Source organism: Thalassophryne amazonica, chromosome 13 (assembly GCF_902500255.1).
Source record: "Thalassophryne amazonica chromosome 13, fThaAma1.1, whole genome shotgun sequence".
Taxonomy (NCBI): domain Eukaryota; kingdom Metazoa; phylum Chordata; class Actinopteri; order Batrachoidiformes; family Batrachoididae; genus Thalassophryne; species Thalassophryne amazonica.
The window spans coordinates 36,326,320-36,352,043 of record NC_047115.1 but is presented as its reverse complement, the minus strand read 5'-3'; the positions used below and the strand labels follow the sequence as shown (position 1 = coordinate 36,352,043).

The 25,724-nt window shown below is 39.8% G+C and overlaps 1 protein-coding gene across 1 annotated transcript in view; it reads right to left on the bottom strand.

The window, feature by feature from the left end:
- Positions 1-8,471, bottom strand: part of cdhr1a (cadherin-related family member 1a) — a 48,632-nt gene extending 40,161 nt beyond the window's left edge. Inside the window, exons 1-7 of the mRNA XM_034184358.1 lie at positions 8,264-8,471; positions 4,958-5,103; positions 4,808-4,858; positions 4,603-4,692; positions 4,341-4,427; positions 1,508-1,624; positions 245-388 (exon numbers count right to left, since the gene is read on the bottom strand). Of these exons, the coding sequence (XP_034040249.1) occupies positions 245-388; positions 1,508-1,624; positions 4,341-4,427; positions 4,603-4,692; positions 4,808-4,858; positions 4,958-5,103; positions 8,264-8,432 (804 nt within the window). The 5' untranslated portion in view covers positions 8,433-8,471. The remainder of the gene's footprint in view (positions 1-244; positions 389-1,507; positions 1,625-4,340; positions 4,428-4,602; positions 4,693-4,807; positions 4,859-4,957; positions 5,104-8,263) is intronic.
- Between the last annotated feature and the right edge of the window lie 17,253 nt (positions 8,472-25,724).

The window sequence follows — 25,724 nt, the reverse complement described above, 5'->3', positions numbered from 1 at the left end:
CAGCAAAGATCACAGCATCATGGCAACGTCAAGGTTAGTAAACCTTTCTTCTGTAATTAATCAATTTTAGGAGGACTTCAGTTCACACTAATTAGCAATCAAAGGTGGCTAAAATGATCCCCCCCAATGTTAAAGACTCTGACAGCAACTACAAAAACCTTCTAGGTATGACGCACATTGGCTTTAACTGCGTAGTTAAAAGATAATACTATCAAAACATGCAATACTTGCATCCAGTACTTACCGGCACTGAGACTTCATAAACATAGCCAAAATATGGCATCCCAATAAACAAAGGTGGTGTGTCTTGTACATCGACCACATTGATGGTCAGGGTAGCGGAAGATGACAGAAACTGCTCCTTGCCTTTGAAATTCCCACCGCCATCCTGAAACAAATACATTGTGCATTTTAAGTCAGGATCTATGTAGAAAATGAGTTACTTTGTTTTTGTAATTTCAATCAAAATGTAGAATACTATGCATAAATTGCTGAGGTAGGACAGAGGAGAACCTTTTAGAAGGACAACCATCTCTGCAGCATTCCACCAATCAGGACTGTATGATGGTGTGGCCAGACGGAGTCACTCCTTAGGTACATTACAGCTCACCTGGAGTTTGCCGAAAGGCACCTGAAGGACTCTCAGACCATGAGAAACAAAATTCTTTGGTCTGATGAAACAAAGACTGAACTCTTTGGCATGAATTCCAGGCATCATGTTTGGAGGAAACTAGACACCATCCCTACAGTGAAGCATGGTGGTGGCAGCATCATGCTGTGGGGATGTTTTTCAGTGGCAGGAACTGTGAGACTAGTCAGGATTGAGGGAAAGATAAATGCAGCAATGTACAGAGACATCCTGGATGAAAACTTGCTCCAGAGCACTCTTGACCTCAGACTGGTGTGATGGTTCATCAGCAGGACAATGACCTTAAACACACAGCCAAGATATCAAAGGAACAGCTTCAGGACAACTCTGTGAATGTCCTTGAGTGGTCCAGTCAGAGCCCAGACCTGAATCTGGTTGAACATCTTTAGAGAGATCTGAAAATGGCTGTGCATCGACGCTCCCCATCCAACCTGATGGAGCTTGAGAGGTGCCTCAAAGAGGAATGGGCAAAACTGCCCAAAGATATGTACACCAAGCTTGTGGCATCTTATTCAAGAAGACTTGAGGCTGTAATTGCTGCCAAAGATGCATCAACAAAATACTAAGCAAAGGGAATGAATACTTATGTACATGTGATTTCTTCGTTTTTTGTTTTTTTTTTTATAAATTTGTAAAAATTAAAAAAAAACTTTTTTCATGTTGTCATTATGGGGTGTTGTGAGTAGAATTGTGAGGGGGTTAAAAAAAGAATTTACTCCATTTTGGAATAAGGCTATAACATAAAAAAATTTGGAAAAAGTGATGTGCTGTGAATACTTTCCAGATATACTGTATGTGAATATTTGCCTACAATGTAAACACAAATTTATTTATTGTATTTTAAATATGTAAAATTACCTTTGCAATTATGGTGACAAAATGAATCCTGGTTTTCTCATAATCTAACATTTCTCCAGATTTGATTCGAAGGATTCCGCTGTGTCTGTCAACGGTAAAGAGACTGGGCTGAGGATTCTGTAACAGACAAGTCAAAATCAGGACAGCACAAAAGTCACATTTACAACCACAATTACGTGAAGGTTAAAGAAAAGTTAGAAAACAGTCGCTTCAATGACACTATATGCATGTGTGAAGTCTGTGTCTGTGTCCATCTGGGTGAATAAAGAGCCCGTATGCTTGAAGGACAGAGTCAGCAGGTGGAAGATGGTGTGTCCAGATGTGCACTTGTCACCACAGGCCAGATGTTCTCTGTTCAATAGCCTAAAGTGCAAGTCAACATGCACTGCCACCCCCTGCCACAGCAGGCCTCTAAGCCTGCAGCACCTGACACAAATGTGATTGTGATTTAATCCCTGTCCTCCTAACCACAGCAGCGACACATGCATGCCCACACGAGTGTCTGAATGATATTATTCAGTATACACAACCCACCCCCTCATATAAGAAAAGACAGAACCTGGTAGAGGACATATCTTCACCAGTGACTCAAAGTGCCCTTTTCTTTTAAGATCCAAACTAAATTCCAGTCCTTAGTTCACGATGGTGAGCCACCCCAACTGATAATAAATTGTTGTCCACCAGATCTGGATCACGATCTGTTTATTGACCAAATTATACCTATGCACAGACAATCATAGGATCCTGAACACTCACCCTTGATTCTTACTGCTGACCTTTGATCCTTTGTCAACTTTTTTTCTGATTGCTGAGCTGTGATCCTGAGCTTTGATTCTGATCACTTATTTTTGTTGATTACTACTTGAGCAGCTGGATTGGAAATTTTAAATTGTCCGTAGGTGTGCATGTGGGTGTGAATGTGTTTGTCTATATGTGGCCCTGTGACAGTCTGGCGTCCTGTCCATGGTGTACCCTGCCTCAAGCCCTATGGCTGCTGAAATAGGCTCCAGCCCACTGTGACCCTTGGAGTAAGCAGGTGAAGAAATGGATGGGTTACTGAGTTTAATTCTGGATTACTGTGCTTAATTCTTGATTACTTAGTTTTGGTCTTGATTGCTAAACTTTGGTCCTGAGTCCTGATATAGGAGCTTGATTACCGAACTAATTCCTGATCGCTGACCTTTGGCCTTGATTGCTGAGTCTTGATCCTGATCTTTGATCCTGGATCTCTTTGATCTTGATGATTGGATTTTGTCCCTTAATCATGAGGCTTTGGTCCTGATTGCTGGCTGTTGAACCTGATCACTGAACTTTAATCATATATTTCTTTGATAATTTAATCAGGATTTAAACCATATACATAATATCAGGATCAGGTTGTACATCCTGATCTTTGGTACTGATGACTGAGCTAATTAGCATTCCTGATTACAAGATCAAATAAATGGGAGTCAAAGATAAAAGATCAAAGGGAGGATGAGGATAAAAAAGAATCAGCCTGAGAGATCAAAGCTCAAATATTCAGGATGATCAAAGCCAAAATCCACAGCTTGATTAAGATCTGCACCAAAATTAAACTTTTTTAAAGCCTTTTTAACCCAAGGCACACCTCTCCATTAAATATAAATGAGATCTCTCCATGTCTTTTAGAGAGATCCTGATACGGCCATTTGCAAAAAGCCAAAAAGTCAATTTGTTATTTGACAACCGTCTGATATAACCGAGGTCAAAATAAATAGAACACACAGACGCTCATACTGCCATGAACACTACTGGCCAGTAGAGGCAGTAGAGACCGTAAAAACTTGCCAAAACAAAATTCTAGATGATCCGTGTCTGCTACGTTTAAGATGCGTGGAATTTAATAAACGCGAACTGAATTTCACACATTTTATATATTCTGGAACAAAGATGACAGACAGTGTTTGACAATATACAGGGCTCTAAAGAGCAAACAGGAATCGATTGCAATGATTCCAACTGAAAATAATGGAGAAGCAACCTGGGCTTATCTGGCATTTTTACATAAAACAAACACAATAACAACATCTATAAACCCAGAGAATATATTCACAAGTGTTTTAGGCACAATATACAAAGGGCTTAATGCTGTTGTCCATGTGGAGCCTGATCAGAGCGTTTCAAATGCATTTCTTCTGTCGTGAATGTACTGAGATTACCCATAATGCACCTGGACACAGCATGTCCACAATAAACCTTCAAAATTAGTGCATTACTTTAAAACTAAAACATATATCTGATATTTTCACTTTATAAAACTTCAGACGTGATGTTAATTTAAATAAATTGTCCGAAATTAGTTTGGTTAAAATTTTAACCATAAGTTAAAACTGTATGCCTCTGGATGACTTGAGTGATCTTGCCAGCGTATCTGTATGGGGACAAAAGAAATAAGCTTTTTTCTTTTTTGTGACTAGTTCTCCTCTGCCTGCAGAGGATAGAGTAGTCTCTCCTGGAACCAGCTCTCCTCTGTTTGCACAGGAAGAACTGTGCATTTACTATAAAACATTTGATAAGTAGGTACTCAACTGATTTTAAACTTAATAAATGTTTGTAACTGTTAAGCTTTGCTCACCACACCTCCAAAAATATATTAGCAGTCTAAAAATTATCGGACCAAAACGTATCAGAAGACAATTGGTCTGATGATGGTTTTCAAAGTTATCTGAAAAGCTAATCCGATAATGAAAACATTAGCTTCAATAATTAGCGGTTAGCGGAACTGTGCCCACCACTGCAAGTAGCAAACAAGAACATAACCTTCTTGAGGAAGATAATGCCAGCTGTTGGAGTGGTGCAGGTGTTACTGTACCTGCAGGTAATAAGTCACAGATCCGCCTGAGCCGGTGTCTCTGTCTACTGCCTCGATTTTGTAGATGCTGCTTCCAGACTCAGTTGTCTAAAGTGAGCGACACAGAAAATAATTCTGATCACAGCTTGTTCTAAAATAAAGGCAAAAATACAGAACTATATTAAATACAAACATTTAAAATGTTGCCATTTTCCTTCAATGTGTAGAGGAATAAAATTAAACTTCAAATCAAAGAATTTTACAAAATTTGGGGTTGACTCACTTCCAGAACATTGATGATTGCAGGCATGTTTTGGAATTCGGGTTTTTCATCATTTGTATCCATTACAAATACCGTGACTCTTTCCACAACCTGAACCAAAGGAAGAAGAAACAAACAAACAAACAAACAATAATAAGAACTACAACCCTGTAAATCAGTACAAAGAAATTCTGAAATGAGTTATACGTTAAAACACTAGTGATACTTTGCTTTTCCCATCTGTGATGCTGACAAGCACATTGATAGAATCTTGTTTCTGGAATGACAGAGATGGAAAGCAAGTCAAAATGAAGATTTGTAAGAAAACTAAAACTTTGAAATGTTGGATCTATTGTATGTGCTTATTAAAATTGACCTCTCTGTCCAGCTTTTCCACCAATGTGATGTTTCCTGATTCTGGATCAACCCTGAAATATTCCTTGGATCCTGGCTCAAAGGTGAGGCCGTATTGCACCTCCCGACCTTCAGGGTCTGTGCCATTAAGACGGCAAATCTGTGTACCTACAGAAAATATCGGTAGAAGTCAGTCAACTCAAGCATCAAAGGTGCAATAGAAAGAAGAATGTGACTATAGTGTGACATAATCTCCACTGGCACCAAAGAAATTTTGTACTATGATTAATATTGTTGTTGTAAGTTAGATATAAAAAACAGTTTGGATTGCTACTTGTATCAAAAAGAAACTACTTTTTGATTGTCTGTCTGTTTTATACGAGGTCTATTAGATAAGAAACCGACACTTTATTTTTTTAACTATATGGATTTGAATGACATGCGATTACACCAATCATGCTTGAACCCTCATGCGCATGCATGAGTTTTTTCACGCGTGTCGGTGATGTCATTTCCCTGTGGGCAGGCCTTGAGTGAGATGTGGTTCAGCCCTCTCAGCTGGATTCCTTTGTTTCACACGCTGCTCGAGACGGCGCGCGTTGCTTTATCAAAATTTTTTCTGGACCTGTGAGGAATATCCGAGTGGACACTATTTGAGAAATTTAGCTGGTTTTCGGTGAAAAGTTTAACGGCTGATGGGAGATTATGGGGTGTTTCTGTCAGTGTAAGGACTTCCCACGGAGCGGGAAGTCGCGCAGCGCTTCCAGGCGCCGTCATCGGCCTGTTTTGAGCTGAAAACATCCTAATTTAAGGCTTAATTCACCCAGGACGTCGTGAGAGAACAGAGAAGATTCAGAAGAGGCCGGCATGAGGACTTTATGCGGACATTCCACTGTTTAAGGACATTTTGTAATGAAAGACGTCTCGGCGAATCTGTGTGCGCCGCGACAGGAAAAACACCTCCGTGTTGAAAACCATTTGTAAAATTCAGGTGGCTTTTGATGGCTTTCAACAAGTGAGTAATTGAGAAATTGTTTAACAGCTTGGGCATGTTCCAACTTGCCCGTTAAGGTTTCCAACGGAGGTGTTTTTCCTGTTGCGACCCCCCGCGGTCGGGTCCGGCCCGACATGCGACTCTGTCCGCACGTTCTTTCATTACAAAATGTCCATTAACAATGGAATGTCTGAATAAACTTCTCATGCCGACTTCTTCTGAAAGTTCTCTGTTCTCTGACGACTTCCTGAGTCAACAGAGCCTGAAATGTGGAAGTTTTCAACTTGAAACGGCAAGACGCTGCCGCCTCGAAGCGCAGATCGCCGTCAGGCGCCGTGGGCCGTCCTTAAAGTGACACTACCAGACCAAAATCTCTCACCAGCAGTTAAAATTTTTACCGAAAACCAGCTGAATTTATGGAATGGTGTCCACTCAGTTGTGCCTTACAGCTTTTGAAAAATTTTTTATCAAACAAAGCAGCAGTCTCTGAGCCATTCCTAAACAATGAAAAATCGACGAGAGGGTGGGCGACTCCTCACTCAAAGACTGCCCACAGGCGAATGACGTAACCGACAGGCGTGAAAAAACTCTTGCATGCCCACGAGGGTTCAAGCATGTCTGATGTAATCACACGTGATTCAAATCCATATGGTTTTTGAAAAAAATAATAAGGTCGGATACTTTTCTAACAGACCTCGTATACAGTGCCTTCCAAAAGTAAAGTATTGGAACACATTTGATCAAATATATCCATTATACTTTTAATTAATATATATTAAGTCTTACAGTTTTACTTTCAGTTAAAGTTTAAGAAAGATAATTTTAGAAAAATTTATTTTTTGTATTTTTTTATTTGAAATGGCATAAACAAATTAAAATGTGTGAAATACCAAGTGTTCCAGTACTTAAGGAGGGCACTTTATATTACGCTGGTAGATACCAAAGTCAAGATCAATATCAAGCTGAATGAAATGATTAAAAATTAACAAATTGAAGAAAGGAAAATAATCCCAAACACATCTTGATGTTTGTAGGAAACACAACTGAAACAAAATTTTATGTCATCTTGTTCTTGGTAAGATTGACCATTTCACCAAGTTTCAGTGAGACTGTCTGACCGAAGCTCAAGAAATTTATTGAATTACAATTTGCCAGAAGTCACATGGGAGACCTGAGCCAAGATGTTTTTTTAATTTAATTTTTTGTATTAAAATCCTTCTTTGTGCTAAACTAAAAGTGAGGATTTAACAATAATCTTTATATTTAATTTGTTTATGACCTCTTAAAATTGGCGGTGCTGTGTATAAAATACTTGCAATCTCTAAATAGTTAATGCAATCATGAATTACAGATGAAAATCTTCCCAAGGGCTTCTTAGTAGTTTCATTAAACTATATTATGGTGATGCACAAAGGCAAAATTTGCAAAAAATAAATGGTGTCACTGTCTAGATACTTTGTTACAGCAGAGATGTTACCTGACACACTGGTGAAGCAGGGTATTGTAATTTTTTTCTGTCTGTTTGCCTGTGAACAACATAGCTACAAAAACATGGGAGGGGTTTTTACCAAATTTGGTGGGAATATTACTTGGGCATATATCTGAAGAGAATTAAGCTTTGGTGAAGATCAGATAAAGGTCAAAGTGAAGGCAACAAAAATATGGTGCAATTTTACTTTATTTTTTGCTATGTCTACACAACCAATAGAGCTAAAGAGATGATCAAAAGTTAAAACTGATCAGCAAAATATTTGTGATTTGTAGGTGTAAGCAGAGTCATGAAGTAGTCACAAATAAGTCATGTTTGAAAAAAAATGTTCACAGTATGTCATTGTCTGTGAGGTTACTATGTTCCTTGCTTGTAACTGAGTCCGGTTTGGGAGTAAGAGAATAACAAATATAGGAAGTTGCATTACTTCTCAACAAAAACTCAAAGAATTCTAAAAAAAACCCCAAATAATCACCAGAACTTTTTGTATATAAAACACTGTGTACACACTTAAGCTTGCATGTACTACTAACATAAAGTATCAGACATGGATATTATCCCAGTATGAACAGTTGGTATCAGCCAAAAGTTGATACATTCAACTTTTTAAATGTTTCCATAGGATTTTAATTTTTAGGTAATTGTAGTTAAGTGATGGTTTGGCTGTGGAACAGAGCAGTGGTAAGATCTACAGGCGGCAGCAGACGTCAGTGCGAGCACATACACACCATGCAACAACTGTTGCCAAATAAACCGGTGACCAAAACACACCATGTTGACAAGTACAAGTTCTCTACTAGACATTTATGAAACTAAATGCCCATCGGGTCAGAGGTCAGTCTTACCGACAGCCGTGTCCTCTGACAGGCTGAACAGAGCCAGGTTCCCATTATCACTGTAGGGCCCATTGTCGTAGAAATAGGGGGCGAAGTCTCCTTGCGCTGAGGACAGAGATATGAAATCAAATTTCAGAAACAAAATCGTCTGAATGTCTTCATGCTGGTTTGTCAACATTAACTTATTTAATCTTACACCTAAGAGGGAGCAGCCACTTAGAATAGGATTACAGATCCTAAAATACCTGCTCTATGCACACTGTAGACCTGAGGTCTTTATTTATAGAAATAATGGTGTTTTGATCCTAATCAATAAGATGTTTTAAAAGAAGAACTTCACTTATATAAATGAATAATACCATCAGCCATGTGAGTTCATACTCACACATACAGTACTGGCAACTGACAGGTAATTTGTGATCACTAATCACTGAAATTAGAATGAAAGTTAAAGAGACGATAATAAAATAAAAAGTCACTTCAGTGATATTGCACATGATTTACTATCTGATCACCCCATCAACAACCAGAATTAAACAGTGTCACTTACCAAAGCAGGCGCAAACAAAAACGAAAAGCAGTGTCAGATGGAATATCTTGACATTCTTCATCCTAAAGAATGAAGCGGTGAAGTTGCACCATGAGAACGGCTTGGTGGAGCGTCACATACATGAGGTGCAGCTCTTACAGTGTTTGTGGGAAATCATGGGAGGCTCAGGCGGCTCGCAGCCTAATCCAATGACACATCTTAAGAGTGAGTCCCAGTCTGGTCCGCCTCAGCCCAGCTGGGCTCCTTCACCCAAAACCACACACGATACTGACGACTATAAGTATCAAATTATTAATTAATTCATCAATGAGGTCAACAGCTTTAATGTTGATTTACAGTCATCACATGGGGCCTCATGTATCAATGTTGCGCACTTGTGGCGTAAATTTACGGTGTAAACTTGAAATACACCAAAGTCACTGTGACATGTATCACGCAGTGCGCAGCTGCCCATTTCTGGCGTACGCCTGACGTGATCTTGATAAATGCGGCGGGTGGAAACGATCGTAATTATAATAAACACGCCCATAAATATTCAGACTCCACTTCAGACACACCCTCATTTTACAACATGGAAGTTGTGAAGACGGCAATGAAAAAGAACTCCACCAATCACGACGCATGCCAATAGAGCGTCAAAAGCGGCTGTTGTATCAATTGTTTTGTAGTATATAATCAATAAAGTGTTACAGTGGTCCCTCGTTAATCGCTGGAGTTACGTACTAAAAAATAGCCCATAATACGCGAAACCGCGACGTAGTCAGCGTTATTTTTTACAATTATTATAGACGTTTCAAAGCTGTAAAACCCCTCACTACACAGTTTATACACTTTCTCAATCAGGCATGAACATTTTCTCACTTTTCTCTCAAACACTCTCAAAGTTCAAACCTTAGTAGGAAAATAATACCAAACTGTTTTCAGGCCCAAACATTTGTTTGAGAAATAAAAATAGAACGTTTTCCTATAAATAATTATGATGGCATTTAGAACTAACGAATTAATTTTAACTATCAATGAACGAGGTCGGACACATAAGAAATTATTAATAGTGACTGACCAGTATGTCACAGATCGCTCCTCTGCGTCCTGACGTCGCGCCTTTTCCCACTCACACCTGGCTGCAGGTGTTTGTTTCCGTGTGACACAGTTATGAGTAGTTGTTGGCGCTCTTTTTTCTTCTGGGTGACAAGATTCTTATAAACAGATACGCAGAACACTGTAAAAAAAGGCATTCAAAATTGGACTAAATACTCCGCGAGACTCCGAGGCCACGACAGGTGAACCACTTTATAGCGAGGGACCACTGTATTCTCTTTTCACATGTCAATAATTCTTGACATGTGGATATTTGCTCGCTCAATTAATAAGACACGCCTAATCTGTCACATTTCTTTATTTTTTAAATGTATTTCTGTATTTATTTTATTGTGACAACTGAATGGAGACGACAAAACTTGGCTGCACTACGGGCGAAGGGAATGACAAAACTACAGTTGTTATTATCAATTTCATAGTCTAAAACGATCACACCACATAAAGTTAAGCTCAGCGCTGCTCTGGCTCCAGGCTCGAAGTCTGGAGAAAAGGGAGTGCAGTGCTTTCCTTCCTGTCAGTGATGTAGCCACGGCTCGTGCTCCATAACAATCCCGCAAAAGCGGGATTTGTATTGATTATTATGTAGTATAATCAGGAAAGTGTTATTTATGTAACATATGCATTGATTTGTATAATGGCACTGTTTATCATGTTGATCATCTTCATTTTTATGCTGATTCCAGCGCTGGTTCATTCTGGTGTATAATTTACGCCACCTCTCGACCTGGTGTATATTTTCAGCGCAGCGTACGCCAACGACCACATTGATAAATGCCAAGTAGCGCAGCTGTTTTGGCGTACACCCCATATACGCTCAAATATCGCCGTACGCAACGTTGATACATGAGGCCCATGATGTCTAAATGTGTCTGTATTCATGTCGGAGCTGTTAATTATGTTACTTTAAAAATTCTAAAATCAGTTTGTGTTTCAATACTGTTCTGGAATCTGATAAATTCATTTAAAAGCAGCATGAACGTGTTAACTCAGCAGAAAATTGTAAAGGTATTTACAATGTTCATGTTGCTTTTTTAACAGAATTATTCTGCAAGCATGACTGCCATTTTTTTGATTGTCCACCAAAGAATTTGTCTTTAGTTTCAACTGTTGCATCAAATCTACATTATGCTGGGGCGCATTACATCATCAATCAGAAGAAAAGAAGATGAAAATAAAGATGTTAAAAATGTGAAATGAGGAAATACAATAGCATTGTGTGTTGACAACTTTGGCTAACATTCTAAACGGTGATTAACATTACAGATCACATGGTGTAGCAACAATGTTTTGTTTTCTACTCTGATGAAATAACAGCAAAAGGTTTTGACTGAAAGACACTGATTAAACTTTTTTGGCCATGCCATATTAATGTCTTTTGTTTATTTCTTTCTTTCTGAACTGTGCTTTTTATCAATTCATTGAAAACTTTACTGGTGAAGTCAAAGCCTTCTTTGTGACTGTTTTGAATTGACACTGATTCTGGCTCATCTTCTTTGATAATCTTATTTACCAACCGGAGCCACTCTTGTAAACAAACGTTAACAAAAGTTCACTCATGGCTGTCTGTCCCACACTGAAATTTTCTTTAACCCTGGTTAAACCAAAAAAAAAAAAAAAAGAAAAAAAAAAAGGGTAATCTGTCTGCGACAGGCTGGCGTCCTGTCCTGGGTGTACCCCGCCTCGCGCTCTATGACTGCTGGGATAGGCTCCAGCCCCCCGCGACCCTTAATTGGACTAAGCGGTAGAAGATAGATGGATGGATGGGTATTCTTTCACACCTGATTTTTTTTTTTTTTACATTAAGTCAATGTATAGTGGTGATTCTCTAACTACGGGCACTATTGGCCTTGTAAATGTAATTTCCACCACACCATTGCCTTACAATATAAAGCGCCTTGGGGCAACTGTTTGTTGTGATTTGGCGCTATATACATGTGCTCTGATGTCACTGTTTATCTCCATAGAAACTACCCACACAATCGTTCATACAAACTTTTTAAAGGGACATTATTGTTGTGGTGGAAATTACGGCAATAGTGTGGGACAACTACATTTCGTTTAAAAAAAATCACAACAGTTGTATGACATTGAATACCCCAATTATGTTTTGATTATTTTACTGATATTTTATTCAGAGATATTTTAAAACATTAGAAAAAATGTTTTTTACTATTCATTTTAATCATTGAAGATCATAAGTCTGGGTGTCGGACAAGCACAAAACGGCAATATTTGCATATAATGATGCTGAAAAAAGGTGAAAAAGTCACATCATAGACTACTAGGACAAATTTCTTAAAACACTTTCATTGTAAAGATAACTATAAAAGTGTGAAATTTCCACTTTTTTCTTTTTTTCATAAAATATGATCAAGGGACATAAAAGTGCCCATAGTCTAAGAATCACCCATTAAAAAAAAAAAGTTTACTTTTTACTTCATGAAAACTATTTTTTTCTACATGGCAGCAAACCATTTATTTTAATTTGTTTAAAATAAGATAAATCAAGTTACTTTTCCTACTTAAACCCAATGTTTTAATTTAATCTAACCTGAAAAGTTTAAATTCATTTAAAAAAAACTTGAATGTTGGAACAAATAGCATTTTAAGTTGTCTCAAATAAAAAGTTGGCATTTATGATTTCATGTAAATTTAACTTAAGTCTCAATACATTTAAAATTATACTCACACATTTTGTTATGAACACGTTTATTCTTCCAAATTGTGTACAATTTGTACAATTTTTTTCAAGAATGAAAAGTCCTCAATAAACACAATGAAACAGTCACATTTAAAACCACATGGGTCTTTGTACCAAAAGTGCTGAAAAAAAATGCACATCTCTATTTTTCCACAACATATTCTTTGTATGCCAAAATTGTAACATCTTGTCCTAGTAACTCCTACTGTGCATCTATGAAATGCTGCATGAAATTAGAAATTGTAACACTGCACATGGAACATGAACAAATCTCTATCAGCCAAATGTTTGAAAAAAGTTCCTGGTTGTCTGTTGGACTGAACAAAGATGGCAGTGGAAATACTATTACTGTAGTTTATCAGCACACTGCCTACTTGTGCCACTGATGATGGAAGTCCTCAAACTTGAGAAATGCAGTCCAATGATTGCAACAACTGAGCACAACAAAACACTAACACTGTAAGTTTTACATCACTGCAGGTAAAATAAATAAATAAATCAGGTGAGTCAGTAGGATTCAACTGAATCTACTCTGGGCTGTAAAGCTGGCTGCTCAACCCATGAACTTTTTTGGAAATCTTTTTTCCACCGAATTCCATCAGGATTTTTTGCACAAATTCCAGAGTGTACTGCAGAGTTTTTGAATACTGGAGGTTGAGTGCGTATATGAGTCCAAAGAGCATGGCAACAGCTGTTGCAACAGAGGGGACCTCATTCAGGACCTGTGTTCCATCGATGACAATCTTGATGTCTTTAGGTGGAAGGAAAGGACCCTCTTTTCCAATGACCAGGATCACCATGGTTTCCTGCACAAGTATGTCAGCCTCACTCTCCTCCATATCCTGTAACCCCCCCCCCCAAAAAGCAACAAATGAGGACAACTAAAAAAGAGCCCCGCCAAAGCATCAGTGTCAATCATCGTAGTCTCCCAACTTTCTTGAGCACTGGAGAGTTTATTGGATAAATTACAGCACAGTTCAGTGTTAATGAAAATATGACATGGACAGGGATAAAGAAAGAATGAGAGAAAATAAGATAAGATAAGATAAGACTTTATTGATCTCACAGTGGAGAAATTCACATGTTATGTCAGCTCTTAAGAAAAACACACAAGATGGGTGTGAGTAGAGGAAAATGTGCATCAAACAGGTTGTGCAAGGATAAGCAATAATAATACTTGTAACAGTACAATAAAATAAGAAAATGAGGTAGAACCTGGTCTTGTTAGGAGAGACGGCATCCATCCCACTTTAGAGGGAGCAGCTCTCATTTCTAGAAATCTGGCCAATTTTTTTGGATCCTCCAAACTGTGACTGTCTAGCGTTGGGACCAGGAGGCAGAGCTGTGGTCTTATACACCTCTCTGCAGCTTCTCTCCCCCTGCCATCCCCTTATTACCCCATCCCCGTAGAGACGGTGCCTGCTCCCAGACCACCAATAACTAGCAAAAATCTATTTAAGCATAAAAATTCAAAAAGAAAAAATAATATAGCACCTTCAATTGCACCACAGACTAAAACAGTTAAATGTGGTCTATTAAACATTAGGTCTCTTTCTTCTAAGTCCCTGTTGGTAAATGATATAATAATTGATCAACGTATTGATTTATTCTGCCTAACAGAAACTTGGTTACAGCAGGATGAATATGTTAGTTTAAATGAGTCAACACCCCCGAGTCACACTAACTGTCAGAATGCTCGTAGCACGGGCCGGGGCGGAGGATTAGCAGCAATCTTCCATTCCAGCTTATTAATTAATCAAAAACCTAGACAGAGCTTTAATTCATTTGAAAGCTTGTCTCTTAGTCTTGTCCATCCAAATTGGAAGTCCCAAAAACCAGTTTTATTTGTTATTATCTATCGTCCACCTGGTCGTTACTGTGAGTTTCTCTGTGAATTTTCAGACCTTTTGTCTGACTTAGTGCTTAGCTCAGATAAGATAATTATAGTGGGCGATTTTAACATCCACACAGATGCTGAGAATGACAGCCTCAACACTGCATTTAATCTATTATTAGACTCTATCGGCTTTGCTCAAAAAGTAAATGAGTCCACCCACCACTTTAATCATATTTTGGATCTTGTTCTGAATTATGGTATGGAAATAGAGGACTTAACAGTATTCCCTGAAAACTCCCTTCTGTCTGATCATTTTTTAATAACATTTACATTTACCCTGATGGACTACCCTGCAGTGGGGAATAAGTTTCATTACACTAGAAGTCTTTCAGAAAGCGCTGTAACTAGGTTTAAGGATATGATTCCTTCTTTATGTTCTCTAATGTCATATACCAACACAGAGCAGAGTAGCTACCTAAACTCTGTAAGGGAGATAGAGTATCTCGTCAATAGTTTTACATCCTCATTGAAGACAACTTTGGATGCTGTAGCTCCTCTGAAAAAGAGAGCTTTAAATCAGAAGTGTCTGACTCCGTGGTATAACTCACAAACTCGTAGCTTAAAGCAGATAACCCGTAAGTTGGAGAGGAAATGGCGTCTCACTAATTTAGAAGATCTTCACTTAGCCTGGAAAAATAGTTTGTTGCTCTATAAGAAAGCCCTCCGTGAAGCTAGGACATCTTTCTACTCATCACTAATTGAAGAAAATAAGAACAACCCCAGGTTTCTTTTCAGCACTGTAGCCAGGCTGACAAAGAGTCAGAGCTCTATTGAGCTGAGTATTCCATTAACTTTAACTAGTGATGACTTCATGACTTTCTTTGCTAACAAAATTTTGACTATTAGAGAAAAAATGACTCATAACCATCCCAAAGATGTATCGTTATCTTTGGCTGCTTTCAGTGATGCCGGTATTTGGTTAGACTCTTTCTCTCCGATTGTTCTGTCTGAGTTATTTTCATTAGTTACTTCATCCAAACCATCAACATGCTTATTAGACCCCATTCCTGCCAGGCTGCTCAAGGAAGTCCTACCATTATTTAATGCTTCAATCTTAAATATGATCAATCTATCTTTGTTAGTTGGTTATGTACCACAGGCCTTTAAGGTGGCAGTAATTAAACCATTACTTAAAAAGCCATCACTTGACCCAGCTATCTTAGCTAATTATAGGCCAATCTCTAACCTTCCTTTTCTCTCAAAGATTCTTGAGAGGGTAGTTGTAAAACAGCTAACTGATCACCTGCAGAGGAATGGTCTATTTGAAGAGTTTCAGTCAGGTTTTAGAATTCATCATAGTACAGAAACAGCATTAGTGAAGGTTACAAATGATCTTCTTATGGCTTCGGACAGTGGATTTATCTCTGTGCTTGTTCTGTTGGACCTCAGTGCTGCTTTTGATACTGTTGACCATAAAATTTTATTACAGAGATTAGAGCATGTCATAGGTATTAAAGGCACTGCGCTGCGGTGGTTTGAATCATATTTGTCTAATAGATTACAGTTTGTTCATGTAAATGGGGAATCTTCTTCACAGACTAAAGTTAATTATGGAGTTCCACAAGGTTCTGTGCTAGGACCAATTTTATTCACTTTATACATGCTTCCCTTGGGCAGTATTATTAGACGGTATTGCTTAAATTTTCATTGTTACGCAGATGATACCCAGCTTTATCTATCCATGAAGCCAGAGGATACACATCAATTAGCTAAACTGCAGGATTGTCTTACAGACATAAAGACATGGATGACCTCTAATTTCCTGCTTTTAAACTCAGATAAAACTGAAGTTATTGTACTTGGCCCCACAAATCTTAGAAGCATGGTGTCTAACCAGATCGTTACTCTGGATGGCATTTCCCTGATCTCTAGTAATACTGTGAGAAATCTTGGAGTTATTTTTGATCAGGATATGTCATTCAAAGCGCATATTAAACAAATATGTAGGACTGCCTTTTTGCATTTACGCAATATCTCTAAAATCAGAAAGGTCTTGTCTCAGAGTGATGCTGAAAAACTAATTCATGCATTTATTTCCTCTAGGCTGGACTATTGTAATTCATTATTATCAGGTTGTCCTAAAAGTTCCCTAAAAAGCCTTCAGTTGGTTCAGAATGCTGCAGCTAGAGTACTGACGGGGACTAGCAGGAGAGAGCATATCTCACCCGTGTTGGCCTCTCTTCATTGGCTTCCTGTTAATTCTAGAATAGAATTTAAAATTCTTCTTCTTACTTATAAGGTTTTGAATAATCAGGTCCCATCCTATCTTAGGGACCTCGTAGTACCATATTACCCCATTAGAGCGCTTCGCTCTCAGACTGCGGGCTTACTTGTAGTTCCTAGGGTTTGTAAGAGTAGAATGGGAGGCAGAGCCTTCAGCTTTCAGGCTCCTCTCCTGTGGAACCAGCTCCCAATTCAGATCAGGGAGACAGATACCCTCTCTACTTTTAAGATTAGGCTTAAAACTTTCCTTTTCGCTAAGGCTTATAGTTAGGGCTGGATCGGGTGACCCTGGACCATCCCTTGGTTATGTTGCTTTAGACGTAGACTGTGGGGGGTTCCCATGATGCACTGTTTCTTTCTTTTTTTGCTCCGTATGCATCACTCTGCATTTAATTATTAGTGATCGATCTCTGCCCCCCTTCTCGGCATGTCTTTTTCCTGGTTCTTTCCCTCAGCCCCAACCAGTCTCAGCAGAAGACTGCCCCTCCCTGAGCCTGGTTCTGCTGGAGGTTTCTTCCTGTTAAAAGGGAGTTTTTCCTTCCCACTGTGGCCAAGTGCTTGCTCATAGGGGGTCGTTTTGACCGTTGGGGTTTTTCATGGTTATTGTATGGCCTTGCCTTGCAATATGGAGCGCCTTGGGGCAACTGTTTGTTGTGATTTGGCGCTATATAAGAAAAAAGTTGATTGATTGATTGATTGAAATAGAATATATATATATATATATATATGTGTGTGTGTGTGTGTGTGTGTGTATAAAGTATGTATGTACATGTATGTATGTATGTATGTATGTATGTATGTATATGTATAAAGTAATTAAGTCCCAAGTAAGTCTGCTCCCTTGTTTGCACTCGGGGGTCGCCACAGCAAATCCAAGGTGGATCTGCATGTTGAATTGGCACAGGTTTTACGCTGGATGCCCTTCCTGATGCAATATATGAAAATGAAGGAGACAACGAGAAAAATGTGAGGAGAGAATGAAAATGTGAGAGAATGACAGAATGAAAGAAACTGAGATAATGAAAGAAAGTGAGAATGAAGGAGTTAGAGAGAATGAGAAGTAATGAAAGAATGTGACAGAATGAAAGAAAGTAAGAATGAAAGAAAGTGAGAATGATGAGAGAATGAAAGAAAGTGAGAAAGAAGGAATTAGACAATGAGAAGTAATGAAAGAATGTGAGGAAATGTGTGTGTGTGTGTGAGAGAGAGAGAGAGAGAGAGAGAGAGAGAGAGAGAGAGAGAGAGAGAGAGAGAGAGAGAGAGAGAGAGAGAGAGGATGAATGTCCTTATTTGGCATTCTTTAATAAGGTGATGAACAGGTTGTACCATTTATCTTGTATAAGTAACATAATTATTATGAAATTCAAACAATATACTTTATGTATTTTAAACAAATACTGTCATTATTATTGATTTAGAGTAATTATATTTTATTAATACTAAATACATAAAGCTGAGGATTATGCATTTCAAATGAATAGGATCTATTACAGTAATGAATATGCATCATGTAACGTTTATTTGGTAGGTTTGTATTAAAATTATCTAAAAAAAAAAAAAGTAAATGGGAATTTGTCATGTAATAAAATTACATAAATCTTAAAAGTTAGGGTTAAATATTTCTGTGAGTGCAGATCACCTGGAGACTGTTGACTTCAGGTTTCATTCTGGTGATGCGGGCAGATGGCAGAGCTAAAGATTAACCCACTGTGCTCTAATCCATCCTCATCTTGTAATGCAGCACAGGCCCTTTCACAGTCAACACACAGCTCTTCCGAGAGAAATCTAAAATTCACACAGCTGTAAGCTGCCACTGTACTGACTGATGCGTGCGCATCACATGCCAGCAGCTGACCTTGATATTGCTTTAACGCATACATGGTGAGTGATGAAATCGTTGTTTTATAACTGCTTGAAACATGACACTGAAGATAAGTGTGTGTAACTATCTTTTCAGTGATTACTGGAAAAAAAGTCAAAAATTCAGTGTTTCCTAAATAAAAGAGCAAGTCACTGAAAAGGGTGAAGTCTTTTGTCTAAGTCATCGTCATTGTTCTACACTGAAGAGATCTTTAAAGGGGTTAGAGTCAACATATTCTGTATAATACTACTACTACTAATAATAAGAGGGGACAGGTCCTCACATGACCCCTAGATACACACAGAATTGGCATAAGTTTACATACACCCTGCTTAAATAACGGAAAACTCCATTTTTCCCTGTTGCACATAATCCAATTTATCAAACAATGCGTGTGTTAAGTCAGTCTTCAACCACTTACTCCACTTAAGGACCACGAAGTGCAGGAGCCAGTTTACATACATTATAAGATCTTTGAACTGAAGATTAGACAAGATTCCAGAAATTGACATAATCACTTGTAAAAACTTTTGAATGACTAATCTGCATAATGATGGGTTAATTGGGGAACCTATGTGTTGAACCAGTGTCACCTTCCATTTAAATAAGTAAATATTAAATAAAAATAAAATCTAAAGTGCCAAGCCAAGACTTCTGGAGCACAATTCTGGATCGCCACAAGCCAGCCTCATTCTTCAGCATTATCTCTCTGTACGGTTTATAATACAAAATACAAGAATCTTGGGACCAGACAGACTTTACATCAGGACGAAGGAGGCTCAAATTATTACCTAGAAATTAATTAAACTTTGTTCTAAAGGTCCAACAAATCCTCAGCAATCAGGATCTAGGTCACGATCAGCACTACATGAGAGTTCAGGATCCCATGTTGGCCTGTCCATAAGTGTGCCGTGGTCCACATGCGGATAATGATCCAGGTAAAATGTAGTGTTGGTCAGCGGTGGTTCACTAGTGGTACAAGTACCAGAATTTGCTTACAGTAAATTAATTTAAAGCTACACTGCATAGGAGTGAGTGTCATCTAGTGGTGAGGTTGCAGATTGCTTTATGACATCACAAGTCATGATTTTGATTCCCTTCACATTTTCACTTCTTTGGACAGTGGAGATTCGTGCTCCCTTGTCTTTTCTTGTGATGAACAGTGTGTATGAGCCTCCACTGTACAAACATAACGCAATGCTAAAATACCCCCAGCCATATGAGCATTGTATTATTTATAATTTGGAGTTCTTTTATTGATATCCCAGTGCACATGTTGTGTGGGCCGCTGAAGAGGAGGTACTGCTGGCCCACCACCAGAGGGTGCCCTGCCTGAATTGCTGGCTTTAGGCACGAGAGGGCGCCGCCGCCTCACGGGAGCAGCCGGGAGTGACAGCTGTCTCTCATCACCACCTGACAGCTGTCACTCATCACCACCTCATCATCATCTTCTCCATAAAAGCCGGGCAGCGACTCCACCTCCCTGCCGAGATATCTTCCAGCCAAGAAGATAATCAGTTCAGCCGTTTATGAGTCATACGCATACAGTTTTTGCTTCTGTACTTTTTGCAGTCGTTCCTGTGAGTGCTTGCAGCTGGAGGCTGGGTTTGTGGTATGTGGAGGGCTGACGTCTTCGCTCCCCACGCCAAACTTGATAAGTACTCACAAATACGTGCCGAGCACGTGCCGAGTTTCTGGATTGGAGGTGGAGGTGTTCCCTCCATGTGAAACTACAGACTGTTTTGCTGACTGTTTGCTGGGTGTGTGCTCACACCCACCCTTGATTGTTTCTGCTTCCTGCCAGCAGTACCAGATCCAACAGCCGGAGACGGTGATCACCTGGGGACTCGGGACTTGGCGGCTCCAGTATTCTCCGGGTTCGGTGGCGGTGGAAATCGTGTGGGTGTCGGCTCCTCTCTGGACGGACATCTTCTATCCTCGAGCCTGCCCACACGTCACCTTGTATATTTTGATTGTAACCCAAATTCTATGTTTATCTGTGTTCTCGTTGTGCACATTTCACAACAGTAAAGTGTTGTATTTTGGCTCATCTATTGTCCGTTCATTTACGCCCCTGTTGTGGGTCCGTGTCCTTACACTTTCCCAACAGCACAGTTAGCATATATAATATTATACATTTATTGTTATTTGCATTAATTTTTAAGATCCTATTGTCTTACATACAATTTATACATGTTCAATAAAGCCCCTCTATCAAACAATCAATCAATCAATCATAAACAATATTTACGTTTTAACAGCATGTGCAGGAGGGCGTGCATGTGCACATACATGAACTTTTAACAACAGTGGAAGTTAGCGTCCACATTGACATCCGTGAAATGTCTTGTAAATTACTCCAGAGGTGTTATCATGTTACAAAAACAGTGTTTTCAGTTTTAGAAGTGTTTATTTTTCACTAACTTTTACATAATATATAACAAAGAGGTTATACAGTGGAACCTCAACATACAAGCGAATCAACATACAAGTTTCTTGAAATACGAGCCGTTGCTCGGTCCATATTGTTGTTTGGAATACGAGTGGAAATCTGTTACGAGTCGTGCAAGTTGGCACACAACCAGCAGCATCAGGTGAGACCACATCTCATTCCCACTTGTTCTCCATCTGTGGCATCATGGGTCTGAAGAAAGTGAGTGCAAAGAAAAATGGAGAAAAGAAAAAAGATTGATATCTATTGAACTGAAGCAGGCGATAATAGAAAAACATGAACGTGGCGTGCAGGTTATCAAACTGTCAAGGCAGTACGACTTCAGCACATCGACAATTTGCACCATCCTGAAGCAAAAAGATGCAATTAACAGTTCAACACCAGCCAAAGGAGCCACAGTTCTTTTGAAACTACAGACAAGCATCCATGAAGAGATGGAAAAGCTTCTGTTACGATGGGTGAGAGCGAAGGAGCCGGCAGGAGATACGGTAACAGAGGCTATCATTTGTGACAAGGTGGCTCGCACCATCTATGGTGACTTGAAAGAGCAGGCACCAGAGACTTCAGCATCATCAGAAGAGTCATTTAAGGCTAGTCATGGGTGGTTTGATAACTTTTAAAAGAGGACGAATATCCACTCGTTGGTGAGGCAGTGTGGACGTTAAGGCAGCGGATGAATACGTCACATGTTTTGCTGCACTTGTTGCAAATGAAGGCTATGTCCCACAACAAGTGTTTAACTGTGATGAAATTGGATTATTCTGGAAAAAAATGGCACAGGCGACCTGTATAACAACAGAGGAGAAGAAACTGCAAGGCTATAAGCCCATGAAGGATCACCTCACTCTTGCATTGTGTGCAAATGCTAGGGCCCCTTCACACATAGTACGAATAAGTACAACTCAGGGCATATCATGGCGGAACAGCTTGTATGAGTGAACCACGAAAACATCGAGCTGAAGAGCAGGCATGAACGACGCCGCTGTGATGGTTTTGTGCACGCGGTGCACACTGTGTGCAGCTGCGCGATGTGTCTGCTGTGAAAAAAAAAATAGGGCTGGGTGCATTATCACATTCATTAATTAACCCCGACAATTTTTTATCTCACCTTAATGCAGGTTTTTTTTTTGTTTTTTGTTTTTTGCAAGTCTGTCACTGACTCCCGACACGGATATGGAGAGGGGCACGGAACTTTTACATGGCCATTTTAATTTTAAAGCGTTTCCAGATGGTGTAGTCGACAGAACGGAAGCCGCTAAAGTTCTCCAGCAATGTGCACGCACAGAGCGCTGGGGGAAAAGTTCTCCTACAGCCGCTAAAGTTCTCCAGCAGTGTGCCCCGCACAGAGCGCTAGGGGAAAAGTTCTCCTACAGCCGCTAAAGTTCTCCAGCAGTGTGCCCCGCACAGAGCGCTAGGGGAAAAGTTCTCCGACAACCGCTAAAGTTCTGCAGTGTGCCCCACACAGAGCGCTGGGGGAAAAGTTCTCCTACAACCGCTAAAGTTCTGCAGTGTGCCCCACACAGAGCGCTAGGGGAAAAGTTCTCCTACAGCCACTAAAGTTCTCCAGCAGTGTGCCCCGCACTTAGCGCTAGGGGAAAAGTTCTCCGACAACCGCTAAAGTTCTGCAGTGTGCCCCACACAGAGCGCTGGGGGAAAAGTTCTCCTACAACCGCTAAAGTTCTGCAGTGTGCCCCGCACAGAGCGCTAGGGGAAAAGTTCTCCTACAGCCACTAAAGTTCTCCAGCAGTGTGCATTTTTGGATTTTGTGTATAACAATGCAATTAATTGTGATTAATCATGGAAATCATGTGATTAATCTCAATTAAAATTTTTAATCGCTGCCTAGCTCTAAAAAAATGCATGCCGTGATGGGTTCGTGCACACGTGAACACAATGCAAGCAGCTGCGCGATGTGGTTACACACACAAGTAAAGTTTCTGTTTGTGCTAAAAAAGGAGAGTTGCACATACTAGCAGTGGAAGCACACACTGTAAAATTGCTGCATATTTTCTGACCCCGGTGAAACCACATCATTGTAAGTACACTAATCCTCACATTATATTTCATGAGGAATGTTTCCCTACTTTCCCTATACACGACTGTGTCATGCAGCTGGAACGGACACATTTTTGGCTTTGTGTCAAGCACAAATGTTGTCACAAGAAGATGCAAGCAGTTTGTCTCAAATCCTGCAGCCTGAGTGTCCAGAAAAGCAACATGCATGTTTACAATGTTTCCCCTAAGCCTGCATTTTAAAATACATTAAAAACACAGTGACTTGTAGAAAAGTGTGATTTGCTGAGTCAAAAATAGAAATGGAAGCGCTGAATGATTTGCAGCCTATTTGTGTCACACGATCTGACTGTTACAGCACCTGTTCTCAAGATACCCAATTCAGCATTAGTGTTTCGGATTATTATTGATAATCTGCAGTGCAGTTTGCCAAGGCCAGAGGTCAGAAGAGATTAAAAGAGTGACCTCCTTTAATCTCTGCATGTGGAATATACTGTCGATGGCTTGTTCATTTCATTAAACTGGAAACCTGCAGGCAGAGCATGAGGAGTGATGAATGACTCATAAACTCCACAACATGACATCGACTAAAATGAGTTTTCCCTTGTAGGTGTGACTTACGAGCACAGTAGTTAACTCCCTTTATATGGCTTCAGTGACATCACTGAGTGGGTTCATCTCAAACAAACCAGATCATATAGAATGCATTACAAAATGGCAAGCTGACCTCTCTAGAAAATATGTCTAATATTGTTTTAATATTGAGGAAACCATAAACCTACAGAGGAAACCATAAATCTACACTGCACATTACAAAACTTCTAATAAAAAAAAGAATAGAATAGAATAGATGTTTATTGTCATTGCTTTTCTGCAATGAAATTCTGATAGAACTTTCCAAACAGCTATACACAAAAACAACACAACAGCACCTTTAAAAACAATGAACAGCTTCACAGGATGGCAAGACCTTCTTTAATACCTAAAAACAAAATAGAAAAAAGGTGCTTAATGCTTAGTGAGGTAGAATAGTTTTTTAGATATGTAAACAGATTGCATTATTTATTGCACATGTTGATATTTTGTTACTGTGTTTGTGTTTGTGAGAGGGGGATGGGTAGGGTGATGGAAGCTACAGCTCTGGGGAAAAAGCTGTTCCTTAGCCTTTTAGTCTTTGTCCTTATAGTGCGGTACCTCTTCTCCCAGGTTAGAGGAGCAAACAGGGTATGTCCTGGGTGGCTGTAATCCTTACAGGTGCCCAGTGCTTTCCTCTGCAAGCGCTCAACATACACAGATTCTAAGTGTGGGAGCTCAGCTCGTACAATCTGCTGTGCTGTCTTCACCACCTGGGACAGATCTTTTCTGTCCTCTGCTGTGCAGCTGCAGTACCACACTGTGCAGCCATGGCAGCAAATGCTCTCAGTGGTGCTTCTGTAGAAGTTCCTGAGCGGCTGTGGAGCCTGACGAGTCTCCTTCAGCTTCCTCAGGAAGAACATCCTCTGCCGGGCTTTTTTCACCAGGTCGTGGGTGTGTAATGTCCATGTCAGATCCTTGGTGATGTGGATGCCAAGGAACCTGATTGAGTCCACCCTCTCCACCTCTTCTCCACTGATGTGTAGTGGGGGCTGTGAGACCTCCTCCCTGTACCAGGTTTTGTTGTTGTCCCTGATAAGGCATTCCATCGTATTGTTGTCGACAAACGTTATCAGGGTGCTGGAGGAGTGAGTGGGTACATAGTCCTGGGTGAAGAGAGTGAAGAGTGTCGGACTGAGCACACACACCTGCGGTGTGCCTGTGTTCATGGTTATGGTGCCAGATGTCAGGTTCCCCATCCTGACATTCTGAGGTCTGTTGGTCAGGAAACCCATAATTGATGAGTGAGGTGGAGAGAGTCTGAAGTTGGTGACTTTATGAACCAATTAATGAGGGATTAAAGTATTAAATGCACTGATAAAATCTGCAAAGAGCATCCTGACATATGTGTGTTTGGCTGCTCCAGGTGGTCCAGGGCTGTGTGAAGTGCCATGCAGAGAGCATCCTCTGTCTGCTCGCCCTGTATGCAAACCGATGACTGTCCAGGTCTGCAGGGAGGCAGTTTTTGATGTGTTTTGGTTCCTGTGTTTGAACATTATTTACTAATCCACTTTGTAAAAAACAAAACCTAAAAAGACCACTCCGTTTATTATTACTACTGCAGCATTGAACACGACACTTCTACTTGTTGACCTTTCTTCATTGACGTTCACTTCTTTTACATTGCCGCCCCCACGTGGTAGACATATGACTTTGCATGCGAATGCTCATAAAATTTAATAATAATAGTAAGTCCCTTCGGCTGCTCCCTTGTTTGCACTTGGGGTCGCCACAGCAAATCCAAGGTGGATCTGCATGTTGAATTGGCACAAGTTTTACGCCGGATGCCCTTCCTGACGCAACTCCACATTACATGGAGAAATGTGGCAGGGGTGGGATTTGAACCTGGGACCTTCTGAACTGAAACCAAGTGCATTAACCACTTGGCCACCACCCCTACATAAAATTTAATAATAATAATAATAATAATAACAATAATAATAATAATAAAGAACACGCCTCCAACACAAGTGTGCAAAATAAATGAATTTTCTGCTCTATTTGCAGGCAAACAAACAAAATCAAAAAAGTGTGCATATGTT